General features: G+C 39.9%; 1 protein-coding gene across 3 annotated transcripts in view; it reads right to left on the reverse strand.

Moving 5' to 3' along the window:
- PAMR1 (peptidase domain containing associated with muscle regeneration 1) overlaps positions 1–12,348 on the reverse strand; it is a 92,358-nt gene that overhangs the window by 27,151 nt on the left and 52,859 nt on the right. For all 3 annotated transcript variants that reach the window (XM_060764787.2, XM_060764808.2, XM_060764797.2), the window contains one exon: positions 10,847–10,954. In XM_060764787.2, coding sequence (XP_060620770.2) covers positions 10,847–10,954 — 108 coding nt within the window. The remainder of the gene's footprint in view (positions 1–10,846; positions 10,955–12,348) is intronic.

Here is a 12,348-nt window from a genome sequence, read left to right on the forward strand (position 1 = left end):
AACATGGATTGAGCCATTTGGCCATGAAAGCACCAAAACCAAGGGGATGAAATTTTGCATTCAAATATAGAGTTTATATGCTGCAAGAGGGACCCTGGGGCCTGAGTACTGCCATCCAGCTTTGCTGCCTGCTCAGCCCTGGGCTTACCCCACAAGGAGACCGGCAGTCACACCCTCATTCCAGCCAGCTGACCCAGCAGCCTCCAAGGAGAGAACATAAAAGATCTGACCTAGAGGCCTGGAAGAGCTTTGTTGGGCTCTGCTGCAAGAGGGACCATGGAGCTTGAGTATTGTCATCCAGCTTTTCTGCCTGCTCAGCTCTGGGCTTACCCACAAGGAGACCTACGGTCACACCCTCATTCCAGCCAGCTGACCCAGCAGCCTCCAAGGAGAGAACAAAAGGTCTGAATAAACTATGACAATTAGGCTTAGTCTCTCTCGAAGGGCGCCAAAAGGGAAATATCAGAATCCATCAGTTTTCCTCAGACTTGGAAATGCATTTTTTATTTCCAGAACACCCAGTCAGCTTGTCCATGTTGTGAAAGCTGTGGCCCCAAAAGGACATTTTGTAAAGTTTTCTGGATTTTCTATTTTTCTTTGCAGCAGTTGTTTTCTCCTTGGTAAAAACTGTTTCCAAGCAAGAGCAACTGCACATATAGTAAAGCTTATGTTACTCCATCATTGCTATTTAGATAATAATGAAAGATTTATCCTCAGTTCTTTACATCTGGATAGAGGTGAGGCCACCATATTGCTAAATTTAAGACTCCACGGTGACATAATCACTAAGGTGTATATTTCCACTTGTGCCTTCTGCATCATTGCACCTTCTCAACTCTTGGATGAAATCTTGACCTTGAACCTTCCATACTAGCAATAAAAATAATGTTTGTCTAATGACATTCCCAGTCACATACATCATTTCCCATTGTTTCACTTGTTCTATCTGCCTTTTAAACAATTCATTTCCTATTGTATGTCAGCCTGTTCAGCCTGTGATTGTGTCTGATGATCATGTTGATTTGCATGATGGGATTGGGGATGATGTTCATGTTGATGTTGATTTGCATGATGGGAATGGGGATGATGTTTATGTTGATGTTCCTGAAGGGAATGGGGATGTTGATTCAGTTTCTGGACCAGAGTCTGGGGATGAGAGGCCAGAGAGGCCTGAGTTGCTGCAAGGGCCTGAATGGAGTTTACAAGACAGGTCACAGAGGCCTGAGTTACTGCAAGAGGATTCTCAAGGCCTCGAGCTTTGGAAAGGCTGCAGTTCTCTGATCAGTTCTCTGAGAATGAAGTTGATTTTGAGGTCCCAGGTGCAGGAGTTAATGAGGGGAGTGAGAGGGAAAAGATGTTTGAACAGGAAAATATGTTTCAGTAAACAGAAACAGTCCATACAGCAATTAAGACACTTGGCTAGACTCCAACAGAAGTTGGATTTGAAACCAAAATTAAGAAATAATCCGTTCCTATCTGTTAGGGAATTACAGCAGGGTTTATAAGTGATGCATGAGAGATATTGCTTCAGTCGATGCAACGTCAGAATAATGCCAAGTTCCCAGCACCAAGGTCTACCTTAGCTTATGTTTATTCTATGGAATATGCTTCTGTTCTGTACATGGATTCAAGTGCCTAGTTTCATGGATTTCTTTGGACTCTTTGTTCCTGTCTACCTTTATATCAGTTGGATTACTTTTTACTGTGGATTACTTTTTACTGCTTTGGCTTCTTATATTCTAAAATAAACTGCTTGCAGATTATAACCCGCTGGTGTGGTGTTTAAAGTCGGAGGTGATTCTGCTCTGGAGTGCGATAGTTCCCAAATTGTAAAGGAATATTCCTTACTGAAGAGTAGAGACATCACACTGACAACAAAGATCCACATAGTTAAATGTCAAATTCCCCGTAGTAATGTATGGATGCAAGAGGAAAATCCCGAGAGTGCCTTGGACCACAAGAAGATCAAACCAGTACATACTCCAGGAAATAATGTCTAACTACTCACTGGAGGGAAGGATATTAGAGACAAAGATGAAGTATTTTGACCACATAATGAGAAGACAGGAAAGCTTAGAAAAGACAATTATGTTGGGGAAAATGAAAGAAAAAAGGAAGAGGGGCCAACCAAGGGCAAGATGGATGGATGGTATCCTTGAAGCCACTGGTTTGACCTTGAAGGAGTTGGGGGTGGCGACAGCTGACAGGGAGCTCTGGCATGGGCTGATCAATGAGGTTACAAAAAGTTGGAAATAACTGAACAAATGAACAACAACATTGCTTATGTTAGACTTTGGCCCCATGTACACTGCCATATAATGCAGTTTGAAACTCATTATATGGCAGTGTAGATGAGACCTTATATATATATAAAATCTCCCAGCTTCTGTTTAGTTTATAAGGTTTTGGAAGCAGTATAGTCATAGTATTCAGAGTTGACTCATTTAATTATGCACTTGTTCTTAGTTCATTGTCACATTGCTCAAAAGAGAATAATTTAAAAAGGATCACATGGGCCCATGGAGACAGGTCTCCAGGCTACGGTAAACAACTAAGTGGGCTGGCAAGCCAACATGGGGTTGCAATAAGGGAGGAAAACATCATTCTTACTGGCAGCCACAAGAAGAAGGCTATAAGAAAATTTTCTTTATGCCATCCATGAAGAGAAAGGAAGCAGACCAATGCTATATCCAAGGGACTAAGGATTGTTAAAAAAACAAAATGCAGAGCCTTATTTTTAAAAATGCACTAGTCAAATGCATTCTCTCCACCCCACCCCAATAAAATCTATCGAGTTTACACATCACTTATATAGTCTATATTCAACATCAATATTGGGCATAAAACATTCAATATTCAGAAAACAAAAACAACAGTGTTGATACAGAATGAATGCACTTACACCAGCTTCAAGTACCTTCACCTATCATGAAAATGGTAAGTATAAACATGCATTTGCCTTATTAATCTAGGCCTTACCAGGTACGACAGTTTCTCTGCACTCCAAGTCTATATAATTTATATGATTACTCTCCCATTAAGAACTTTAAATATTTCTTCTAGTTCAGCTTTTAAATTACTTTCCACCTCACTTCTCCCACTTCCAAAGCAACGAAGCAAGTTGTTACCCATAAAATCAGATGCCAGTTTTAAATTTTAGAAAAGTCAGTCTCAAGGGACCATGAAATACATTTTGCCTTCTTTCTTGTAAAGATGATTGATATGTTTTATAAAGAATCTTTGCCAGAACATGTCACTAGATATCATGGAAACGGCATTTGGGTTATTCCTAAGTACAATATTTTATCTTACTCAGTTTAATTATCCTTTAATTTTTTCCCCACTTTAAAATTTCAAGTAATCACATATAATTTTCAAATCCCTGCTCAGCCAGGGGAACCCACCGAGTTACCTTGGGCAGGTCTCAGAAAAAGAGTCTCAGACTCAGAAAAAGGCATTGTCAATGCCTTTCCCGAAACAAATCTTGCAATGAATACTTTGTGACAGGTTCACTTTAGGGTTGCCATAACTTGGAAACAACTTGAAAGTACATAACAACAACAATGAATAGTACAGGGATGAAGAACATGTAGCCTTCCAAGTGTTGTTCAACTGCTATTGGGGATTTCTCTGGGCACCAGCACCATCACACATACAACTGGAGATGCACACATGAGACAGACTTCTCAGTAACTGCCCCCATGTTTTGCATTCCCTCTCTATGATTTCTTTTTGTTTGTCTTTGTTTTTAAACTGGGTGTGACATAAATGGGATGTGCTGTACTTTTAATTTTAAATGTAAGTTGATTAAAAAATTGTTTACAGGCAATCCCCAAGTAACAAACAAGATATGCTCTGTATGTTTGTTCTAAAGTTTAATGTATATGTAAGTCGGAATGGATACATTTTAAAATTTAAACTCCATCTCATTCTCTCTCTATATATGTGTGTGTGTGTGTGTGTGTGTGCCCCCAGTGATGCAATGGGTTAAACCACTGAGCTGCTGAACTTGCTGACCAAAAGATCAGCAGTTCAAATCCAGGGAGCAGGATGAGCTCCCACTGTTAGTCCCAGCTTCTGCCAACTGAGCAGTTTGAAAACATGCAAAAGTGAGTAGATCAATAGATACCTCTTCAGCAGGAAGGTAACGATGCTCCATGTAGTCATGCTGGCCACATGACCTTGGGGGTGTTTACGGACAACGCCGGCTCTTTGGCTTAGAAATTCAGATGAGCACTCCCAGAGTCAGACATGACTAGACTTAATGACAAGGGGAAACCTTTACCATACATGTGTGTGTGTGTGTGTTTTCTTTGGCTACCATAGGGAGGAGTTAACACCCCTGTGGTGTTTGCTTTGCTTTCTGTGCTCCTGTTCAAATATTTCACTTCACTTCCTGCCCCTGTGATAATTGGATTTTGAAAAAATTGGCTTGTTGTGGAAACAAGGATTTGTGAGAAAGCTTCAGTGGAGATACTTTTCTCCATGATAACTCTTTCAGGAGTGAATTTCCCTTCCTAGGGGTAGATTTCTCTCACTTCTTGTTGTCTCACCCCCATTCTTAACTATGAGTTGTTTGTTAAGTCAGATGTTTGTAACTCAGAGACTGCTTGTATATACTTTTTGTACAGTACATTCTCTTAACTGTACTTTGTTTTATCTTTCTTCTGGAAAGAGAAGGGATATAACAGTACAAGGGCCATATATCCCCCACACATGCTATTGAGGAAAGCACTTTCCGGCTTTATTGCCATCAAAGGCTACAAGTGAGGCTCTTTTAAATATGAGTCAGTCAATAAATACAAGAAAACCTCGAAGAATTGTCTCATTAAAAGCCCTCTGTATTGTTGAATGATGATAGCAGACAAGAGTCAAGTACAGTCACACAGGGGGAAACCCAAGAGAACACTTTCACAGGCCATCCAAAAAGCACAAAAACCCTAACAACAACATTAGAGCTGAACCTGGCACAATCTGAGGCTGGTAGTGATGGCATAGTAGACCACAGTTCAGCTCAATGGAGAACTCTTCATTAGGATGCAGAATAAATAGCACTCAGCTGGCAGCGGAGACTGGGAATCCATGAAGCAATGGAAGTTTCCCATTCAATGCAAGATCCCAGCATTTACTCAAGGGCTCGATTTTGCTGGGCTTTGTTTTAGACAATGAGGACAGGAAGTCTCAGAGCAAAAAGGGGTCACAATCCCTCGCTATGAAGGCCAGCAGTACCATGGGAGACTCCACAGAGCCAGAATGCTAAGTCCTATAATAGAAAAATGGGGCCTCATTAAAAGGATCAGAGAGAACTCTCTCTCACCTAGTTAAACACAGGCTCAGAAAGGTGATTCTACATAGACACAAAAGGTGGCAATAAAGCAGAGAGGGGACAAGTAGCCAAATTAAATGTTTTCCAAATCTTACTACTGAAATTTTGAATAAGATTCTGGGCAAGGTGAAGTTATATTAATAGTGCTGGTAAAATACTTCATTTGTGATCCCAGCAGATGGGCTTAGTGCTTCTTTTCTGACTCTGATTGGCAGATCATGGATTGGAAAAAGTTTGGTTTTGTCTCTTTATCCTTCCTCAAGCTGTCTAACAGGTGAGGAACTACAGAGGCAGTTCAGGAGAAAACAAACCCACACAAACAGAACACACACACACACACACACGAGAACCTCCCACAAATCTCTGTCTAACCAGCTTACTTCTATTTCCTGTGGTTTCCCTTCTCTCTTTCCCCGTAGACTGTGCCTTAGCTTTGGATCACCTGATCTTTGGATTGGCAGGACTCTATTAGTCCCAGAACACCCTCCTTATCTTTCTGCATAGTACACAGTAGGATTATTTATAGGGAACCAATCACACACACACACATTCAAGAATTAGTATCATGGATGTGACCACTTTGTTATTTGTTCTCACACAGCACTGTTTGGCCTATCTTGCAATTTCTCCAAAGGCAGAAATCAATTATTTTTTTCAATCAATCACTTTCTTTCTATCTCATATTTTCCCCAAAGGTAGGACTTAAGGCAGCTTGAAAGCCGGGGCACAGAGAGCATTCCAGTGTTTGGAATGCTCCAGTGCCTGGAATACTTGCTGGATCAAAGGAATTTGGCTTATGTTGGAGATTACTTTTCTGGAGAGAGTCTGTAGTGGGCAAAATACATCAGGGGCAATCTTAATGTCTTTCAGTCCTTTGTGGCTTGATAGGTTTGAAGAGATCCACTCCCTAACATGGCAGATATCTTAAAAGTCCAAAAAGTCTTTACACCTGTACATATAATAGCCCAGTGTTGACTAGCCTTTGATAGTATGGCCATCTATAAAATCCTAAATATCTGTGTCAAAATAATATACTGATATACACATAACTGTGGTGGCACAATGGGTTAAATCCTTGTGCTGCTGAACTGCTGAAGGTTGACAGTTCAAATCTATGAGAAGGGGGTCACCTCCCATCTCTCAGCTCCAGCTCCTGCCAACCTAGCAGTTCAAAAACATGCAAATGCGAGTAGATAAATAGGTACCACTTTGGCGAGAAAAGGCAAAGAGATGCTCGCAGCAATCTTGCTGACTTCCCTCCCAGGAGGTGACAACACAGGCTCCTTGGCTTGAAAATAGAGAAAAGCACCTCCCCAGCGTCAGAGATAAGCACCGCCTCCAGAAGCCGGAAATGAAAGGAGAAGCCTCTGCCTTTGTTTGTGTTTGTTTGTCTCATTGTATATGATTGTAAAAGCATTGAATGCTTGCCTATGTGTGTAAATGCTATAATCCACTCTCAGTCCCCTAGAGGAGAAGGGTGGAATATAAATAAAATGTATTATTATTATTATTATTATCATCATCATCATCATCATCATCATCATTATTACTTGGCTGGATTAACTACACATATAGGAAAAGTTTTTCCTGAGATAGTAATAGGAATTTGCTGAAATAGGAATTGCTATCTCCTGGACATTTTGCTCCCTGTCATACTTAGAATTGTCTCACAATAAAGGGTGTATCCACACTGCATAATCATAGCAGTTTAACACCACATTTACTACCATGACTGAATGTTATAAGGCTTTAAATTTTGTGAAATATTTACCCTTCTCTGTCAGAGAGCTGTGATGCCACAACAAACTAAAAATCCCAGGAGCAGACCTGATCTTAGTTCTGGGGCCAAGTGGCCCAGGACTGCATTGGCCAGGCTGTCACTTTCACTGTGTTGCTGCCATGACTATTGATTGATTGATTGATTGATTGATTGATTTTGAACATTTATATCCCGTCCTTCTCAACCCCTGAGGGAGGACTCAGGGTGGCTCACAACTGGCAATCATTAGATGCCCATGAACTAACAACTGCAGTGCAGACAGTTTAACATTAAGTAAAACAACATTATAAAAATACATTAAAATATTAACCATTGAAATATTTAAACACAACCAACCAATCATTACCCCTACCCATCCACAGAGCTTCATCTGAACACCTGGTCACTGTAGTTAGCTCTGCCCTTGTGACCATCAAGAAGGAGGTCAATTTTCCCTTTTTCTTATGGGCACCCGATTCTGACATTATAGATGCAACATGCAATTATTATATTATTATTATAATTTGGCTGGAAAAGTCGACCATTAACTACACATATAGGAAAAGCTAGAAACAGTAATAGGAATTTGCTGAAATAGGAATTGCTAGCTCCTCACATGGAGCTTCATGACTAGCTAAAAGAGATGGTGACATGAGTCATCCCCCTTCCCTTTGCTGAACAGGGAGTCGGGACAAATTGTATCCAATCCAACTGTCCAGACTGCCTCAAAACTCCAGGGTACTCTGGAATTTCAAGAACATTCTTGGCCTCTCCTGACTGCATCTTGGGGTTTAAAGCAAAAAGAAAAAAGAAAAAAGAAAAGGATAATCAATGGAAGTCACTGTGTGCCATGAAGACTGCCACATCTCCAGGCTCTACAAGTAATATTATTTATTTATTGGTTTATTTGTATTCCACCATTTCTCCCTATCTGGGGATGAGAAACAGGTCTTTCTCAGTGGTGGCCCATTGGGTCTGGAACTCCCTCCCCAGTGAAATTAGATCAGCACCTTCAGAAAAACATAAAGATATGACTATGGGACCAAGCCTTCAGGCAGTAAAGTAACGCAGTACAAGAAATGACTAGGATATAAGCACATTTGACAATAGGAATGGCTTCGGATTACGATTCTGGATTTTGTGTTTTAATGCTATATTAAGATGTTTTAATTCTATATTTTAATTTTAAATGTCTGTTTATGTTCTATGTTTAATATAATTTTAAGGTTTAATTTATAGTTATATGTTTTCGTTTTCGTTATTATGCTTCGGTTTCATATATATGTTGGCACTGAATGTTGTCATTACTTGTTGTACACTGCTTTGAGTCCCTTCAGGGGTGAGAAAAGTGGTATGTAAATCCAGTAAATAAATAAGAGGACTCAGAGCAGATTCCAGCATATACAGACACAAGGCAAAAATTCAATACCTTGAAACAATGAAACACAGACAACCAGATAAAGGTAAAGGCTTCCCCTTCATCTCCGGCTCTGGGTAGAGGTGCTCATCTCAATTTCTAAGTCTAAGAGCCTGCATTATCCGTAGATACCTCCTAGGTCATGTGGCTGGCATGACTGCATGAAGTGCTGTTTACTTTCCTGCCAAGGCTGTACTTATTGATCTACTCACATTTGCATGTTTTTGAACTGCTAGGTTGGTAGGAGCTGGATCTAAAAGCAGGAGTGCACCCCATCCTGCAGATTCGAACCACCAACCCTCTGGTCAGCAAGTTCAGCAGCTCGACGGTTTAATCCATTGTGCCACCGCAACCCCTATCCTACTTTTCATGTTGTCATTTGGATTTTTAAAGAATGAAATATGGACAATTCTCCTGCTACTGACACAGTCCTGGGGAGCCAAGAGTATGAAAAATAGTTATTGATCTATAAAAATAGAAACATCCCTCTCTATAGTTTTCACACTTACTGCTGGATTCATTGAAGTGAAGCTCAAGTTAAACTGCTTGAAGCATTCACCAGTGGAGAGACTTGGCCTTAAAGTATGGTATGTTGAGATTTCCCTGACCTTAAATGTGAAATATACTTGGCAGGTAATCCCAGACTGAAACCTGATAATATCCTGTGGTAAGGCAGAAAGTTTATGCTAGTCCAAATGCTTAAATATATAAAACTCTAGAAAGTGTTATATGACTTACATTTGTGGTGTTTAGATATATAAAATTTAGATATAAAATATCTAAAAAGGGACAATGAGGGAACCTTATGGGAAAATACTAGCACTAAACAGCTGGGTTTCAACACTATCTCTGAGCTTCTGAACAAAACTGAATTTATTATTAGAAATTTCTCCTGTGGAACTGCAAGGAATCATTAATACTTGAGATGCTATGAATGCAGTATTCAATTCTAAGACCTTTTCTTAACACCATCGCAAAAAGTCCAATGAAAAAAGAACTCATATTGGTCCAGAATAAAAATTGCAAAGTTGTGAGTTGGTCTCATGGGTCTCCCAGTATCTTACCTGCTCAAAATGACAGAAAGGAAGATTTGATCCCTATATTTAATACTGTTTTTTAGTGTTTTAATGAATTTTTTACTCATTTTAATTATTATTATATTGCTGTGTTATATGTAGTGGTATTGAATTGCTGCCAAATGTAAGCCATCCCGAGTCCCCTTTGGGGGTTGAGAAGGAACGGGATAGAAATACCGGAAATAATGCTTATTTTTATATTTACCTAAACTGACAGCTTGGCACCTTCCAGGTGTTTGGTATTACAAGCACACACACACACACACCCTGAGTAGTTTTTTGAAATTTCTCTGTTTTGACTGATCTAAATTATAGTCACGTTGCACACTTTCAGCCTCTGGACCACCTTTTCAGCCACACTATGCTTTTTCAATTTCTCAATCTACTAAGCAGTTTTTTTAAAAAAAATCTCTACATCTACTCAGCACACTATTTGTTTTTTTCTATTAGTTAACTCAGTGCCCATTGAATATGCGTTTTTGTATTTGCAAGCTTAACAAGCACTGAATTGTGCTTTTTAACCATGTCCGCTTTTTGACAGAGCCCTGGTCCCAAACCCATTTAATATGCAGGAGATGCCCATCTAAATTACACCAGTCCAAGCAAATAATAAATATTTTGGGATTATGGAGATTATAGTGCAAAATATTTGGAGGGTGCCAGTTTTGCCTAGCCCCTGACATCTTTCTCCAGGTCTATCTAACCATAGTAATTGGAAGTCATTAAGTGGGGTTTACATAGTTGTTAACTAGATGTAGGCCAAGGACAGGAATCCTTTGGATGTTCCCCTGCAACTTCCAGCAGTCCTAATCAACAGAGCTATTGTTGGGGAGCACTGGGAGTTATAATCCACCAATCATCTGGAGGGCCATGCAATATCCATCTTTGATTCAGGACATTATATTCAAGTAAGTTGCAAGTGTTTCAAGTAAGAGGAAGCTTATATGTGATATATGGGTGGATTCACTGGGTATGTAGGCAGGTTTTAAATTAGCTCAGAGCATCTAATGAAATAGGTGAGCAGTGCGGAAAGTGATTAACCCACTGTGGCTCTAGAGTAAATATCATTAATTAGAATATCTACAGCCTACATCAATTTTATTTTTTGCAATGAGCTTTACACTAGGCTTTTCAAAGCATTTTTTTAAAAAAGCTAATAAATCAAACCCTATCAGCCTAACCATTATATATGAATATGCTAAACAGTAACAGAATTACTTAAAACACAGATATTCTGATCATGTTTTCAGGCACAGGGATGTACTCACAGCTTTCACAGCGGTTCCCAGTATAACCAGCTAGGCAGGCACACTTGTAGCCACCAATTTTATCCAGGACACAGGTTCCATCATGCAGACATGGAGATGAAGAACAAGCTGGAGGAGGCAAAGCAGAAAATGTTTCTTCTCTAGGGCAGATTTCTTTCCCCATTTCCTCTGTCCTACTGAAATATACATTTTTAGATACAAAATTCAAAAAAACATAAATGGTACAATAGGTATTTATGTTTCTCATAGTGAAAATTTTATTTTTAAAATTCTGTTATTTACCCAGTTTTCCACTCTCCCAAGTTTTCGTATTTACAGTAAGCAATATTTGCTCATTTGACAATGAAATACAACACCACCTGAGCTCTGCGAGTGCAGCATTTTTCGGAATGAAACACAAAGTGTTTGAGGACCAGGACATCCGTAGGGATACCAAGGTGCTTGTTTATAAAGCTATTGTCCTCCCAACCCTGCTATATGCCTGAGAATCATGGACAATCTACAGACATCACATGCAACTTCTGGAACAATTCCATCAGTGTTGCCTCCAAAAAATCCTGAAAATCTCTTGGGAAGACAGGCGGACAAATGTCAGTGTGCTGGAAGAAGCAAAGACCACCAGCATTGAAGTGATGGTCCTCCGCCATCAACTCCACTGGATCGGCATGCTGTCCAAATGCCTGACCACTGTCTCCCAAAGCAGTTGCTCTACTCCAAACTCAAGAATGGAAAACAGAATGTTGGAGGACAGGAAAATAGATTTAAAGATGGACTCAAAACCAATCTTAAAAATTGTGGCATTGACACAGAGAACTGGGAAGCTCTGGCCCTTGAGCACTCTAGCTGGAAGTCAGCTGTGACCAGCAGTGCTGTAGAATTTGAAGAAGCACGGATGGAGGGTGATAGACAGAAATGTGCCAAGAGGAAGCCAACCCCCACCAGGACTGTCTTTCCACTTGAAACCCAATGCCCTCACTGCAGGAGAACATGCTGGTCAAGATTAGGGCTCCACAATCACCTACATACCCACCGCCAGTACATCGAACTTGGAAGACGATCTTACTCGGACAACAAGGGATGGCCTAAGGTAAGGATTTGCTCAAAGGTGATGGAAGGTTGCAAAAGAATCTAGTAGTGCTGTTGAGACTGATCGTATATTTACATTGTTAAATTAATGGAATTCAACATCATTTTAACTCTCATGGCTCAATGCTATGGAACCATAAGAACTGTAGTTTGATGAAGCAAAACCAGAGAGGCGGCTATCAAAGAGCAAAAGTACAACTCCCACGACCAGATAGCATTTAGCCATGGCAGTTCATGTGTTGTCAAACTACATTGATTCTACAATGTAGACAAAGAAGTGGGTAGCAGAAATAGTGAAATAGTGATTCAGCACTGAGTAATCTAATATTTTCTAGTATCTAACTTAAGAACAAAAACCAGTCAGTAAACACCACTATGATTTTCATATATGTTGTCTAATGTTCCTTCGCTTTGTG

The sequence above is a fragment of the Anolis sagrei genome, chromosome 1 (genome assembly GCF_037176765.1).
Source record: "Anolis sagrei isolate rAnoSag1 chromosome 1, rAnoSag1.mat, whole genome shotgun sequence".
NCBI classification, from domain to species: Eukaryota; Metazoa; Chordata; class Lepidosauria; order Squamata; family Dactyloidae; genus Anolis; species Anolis sagrei.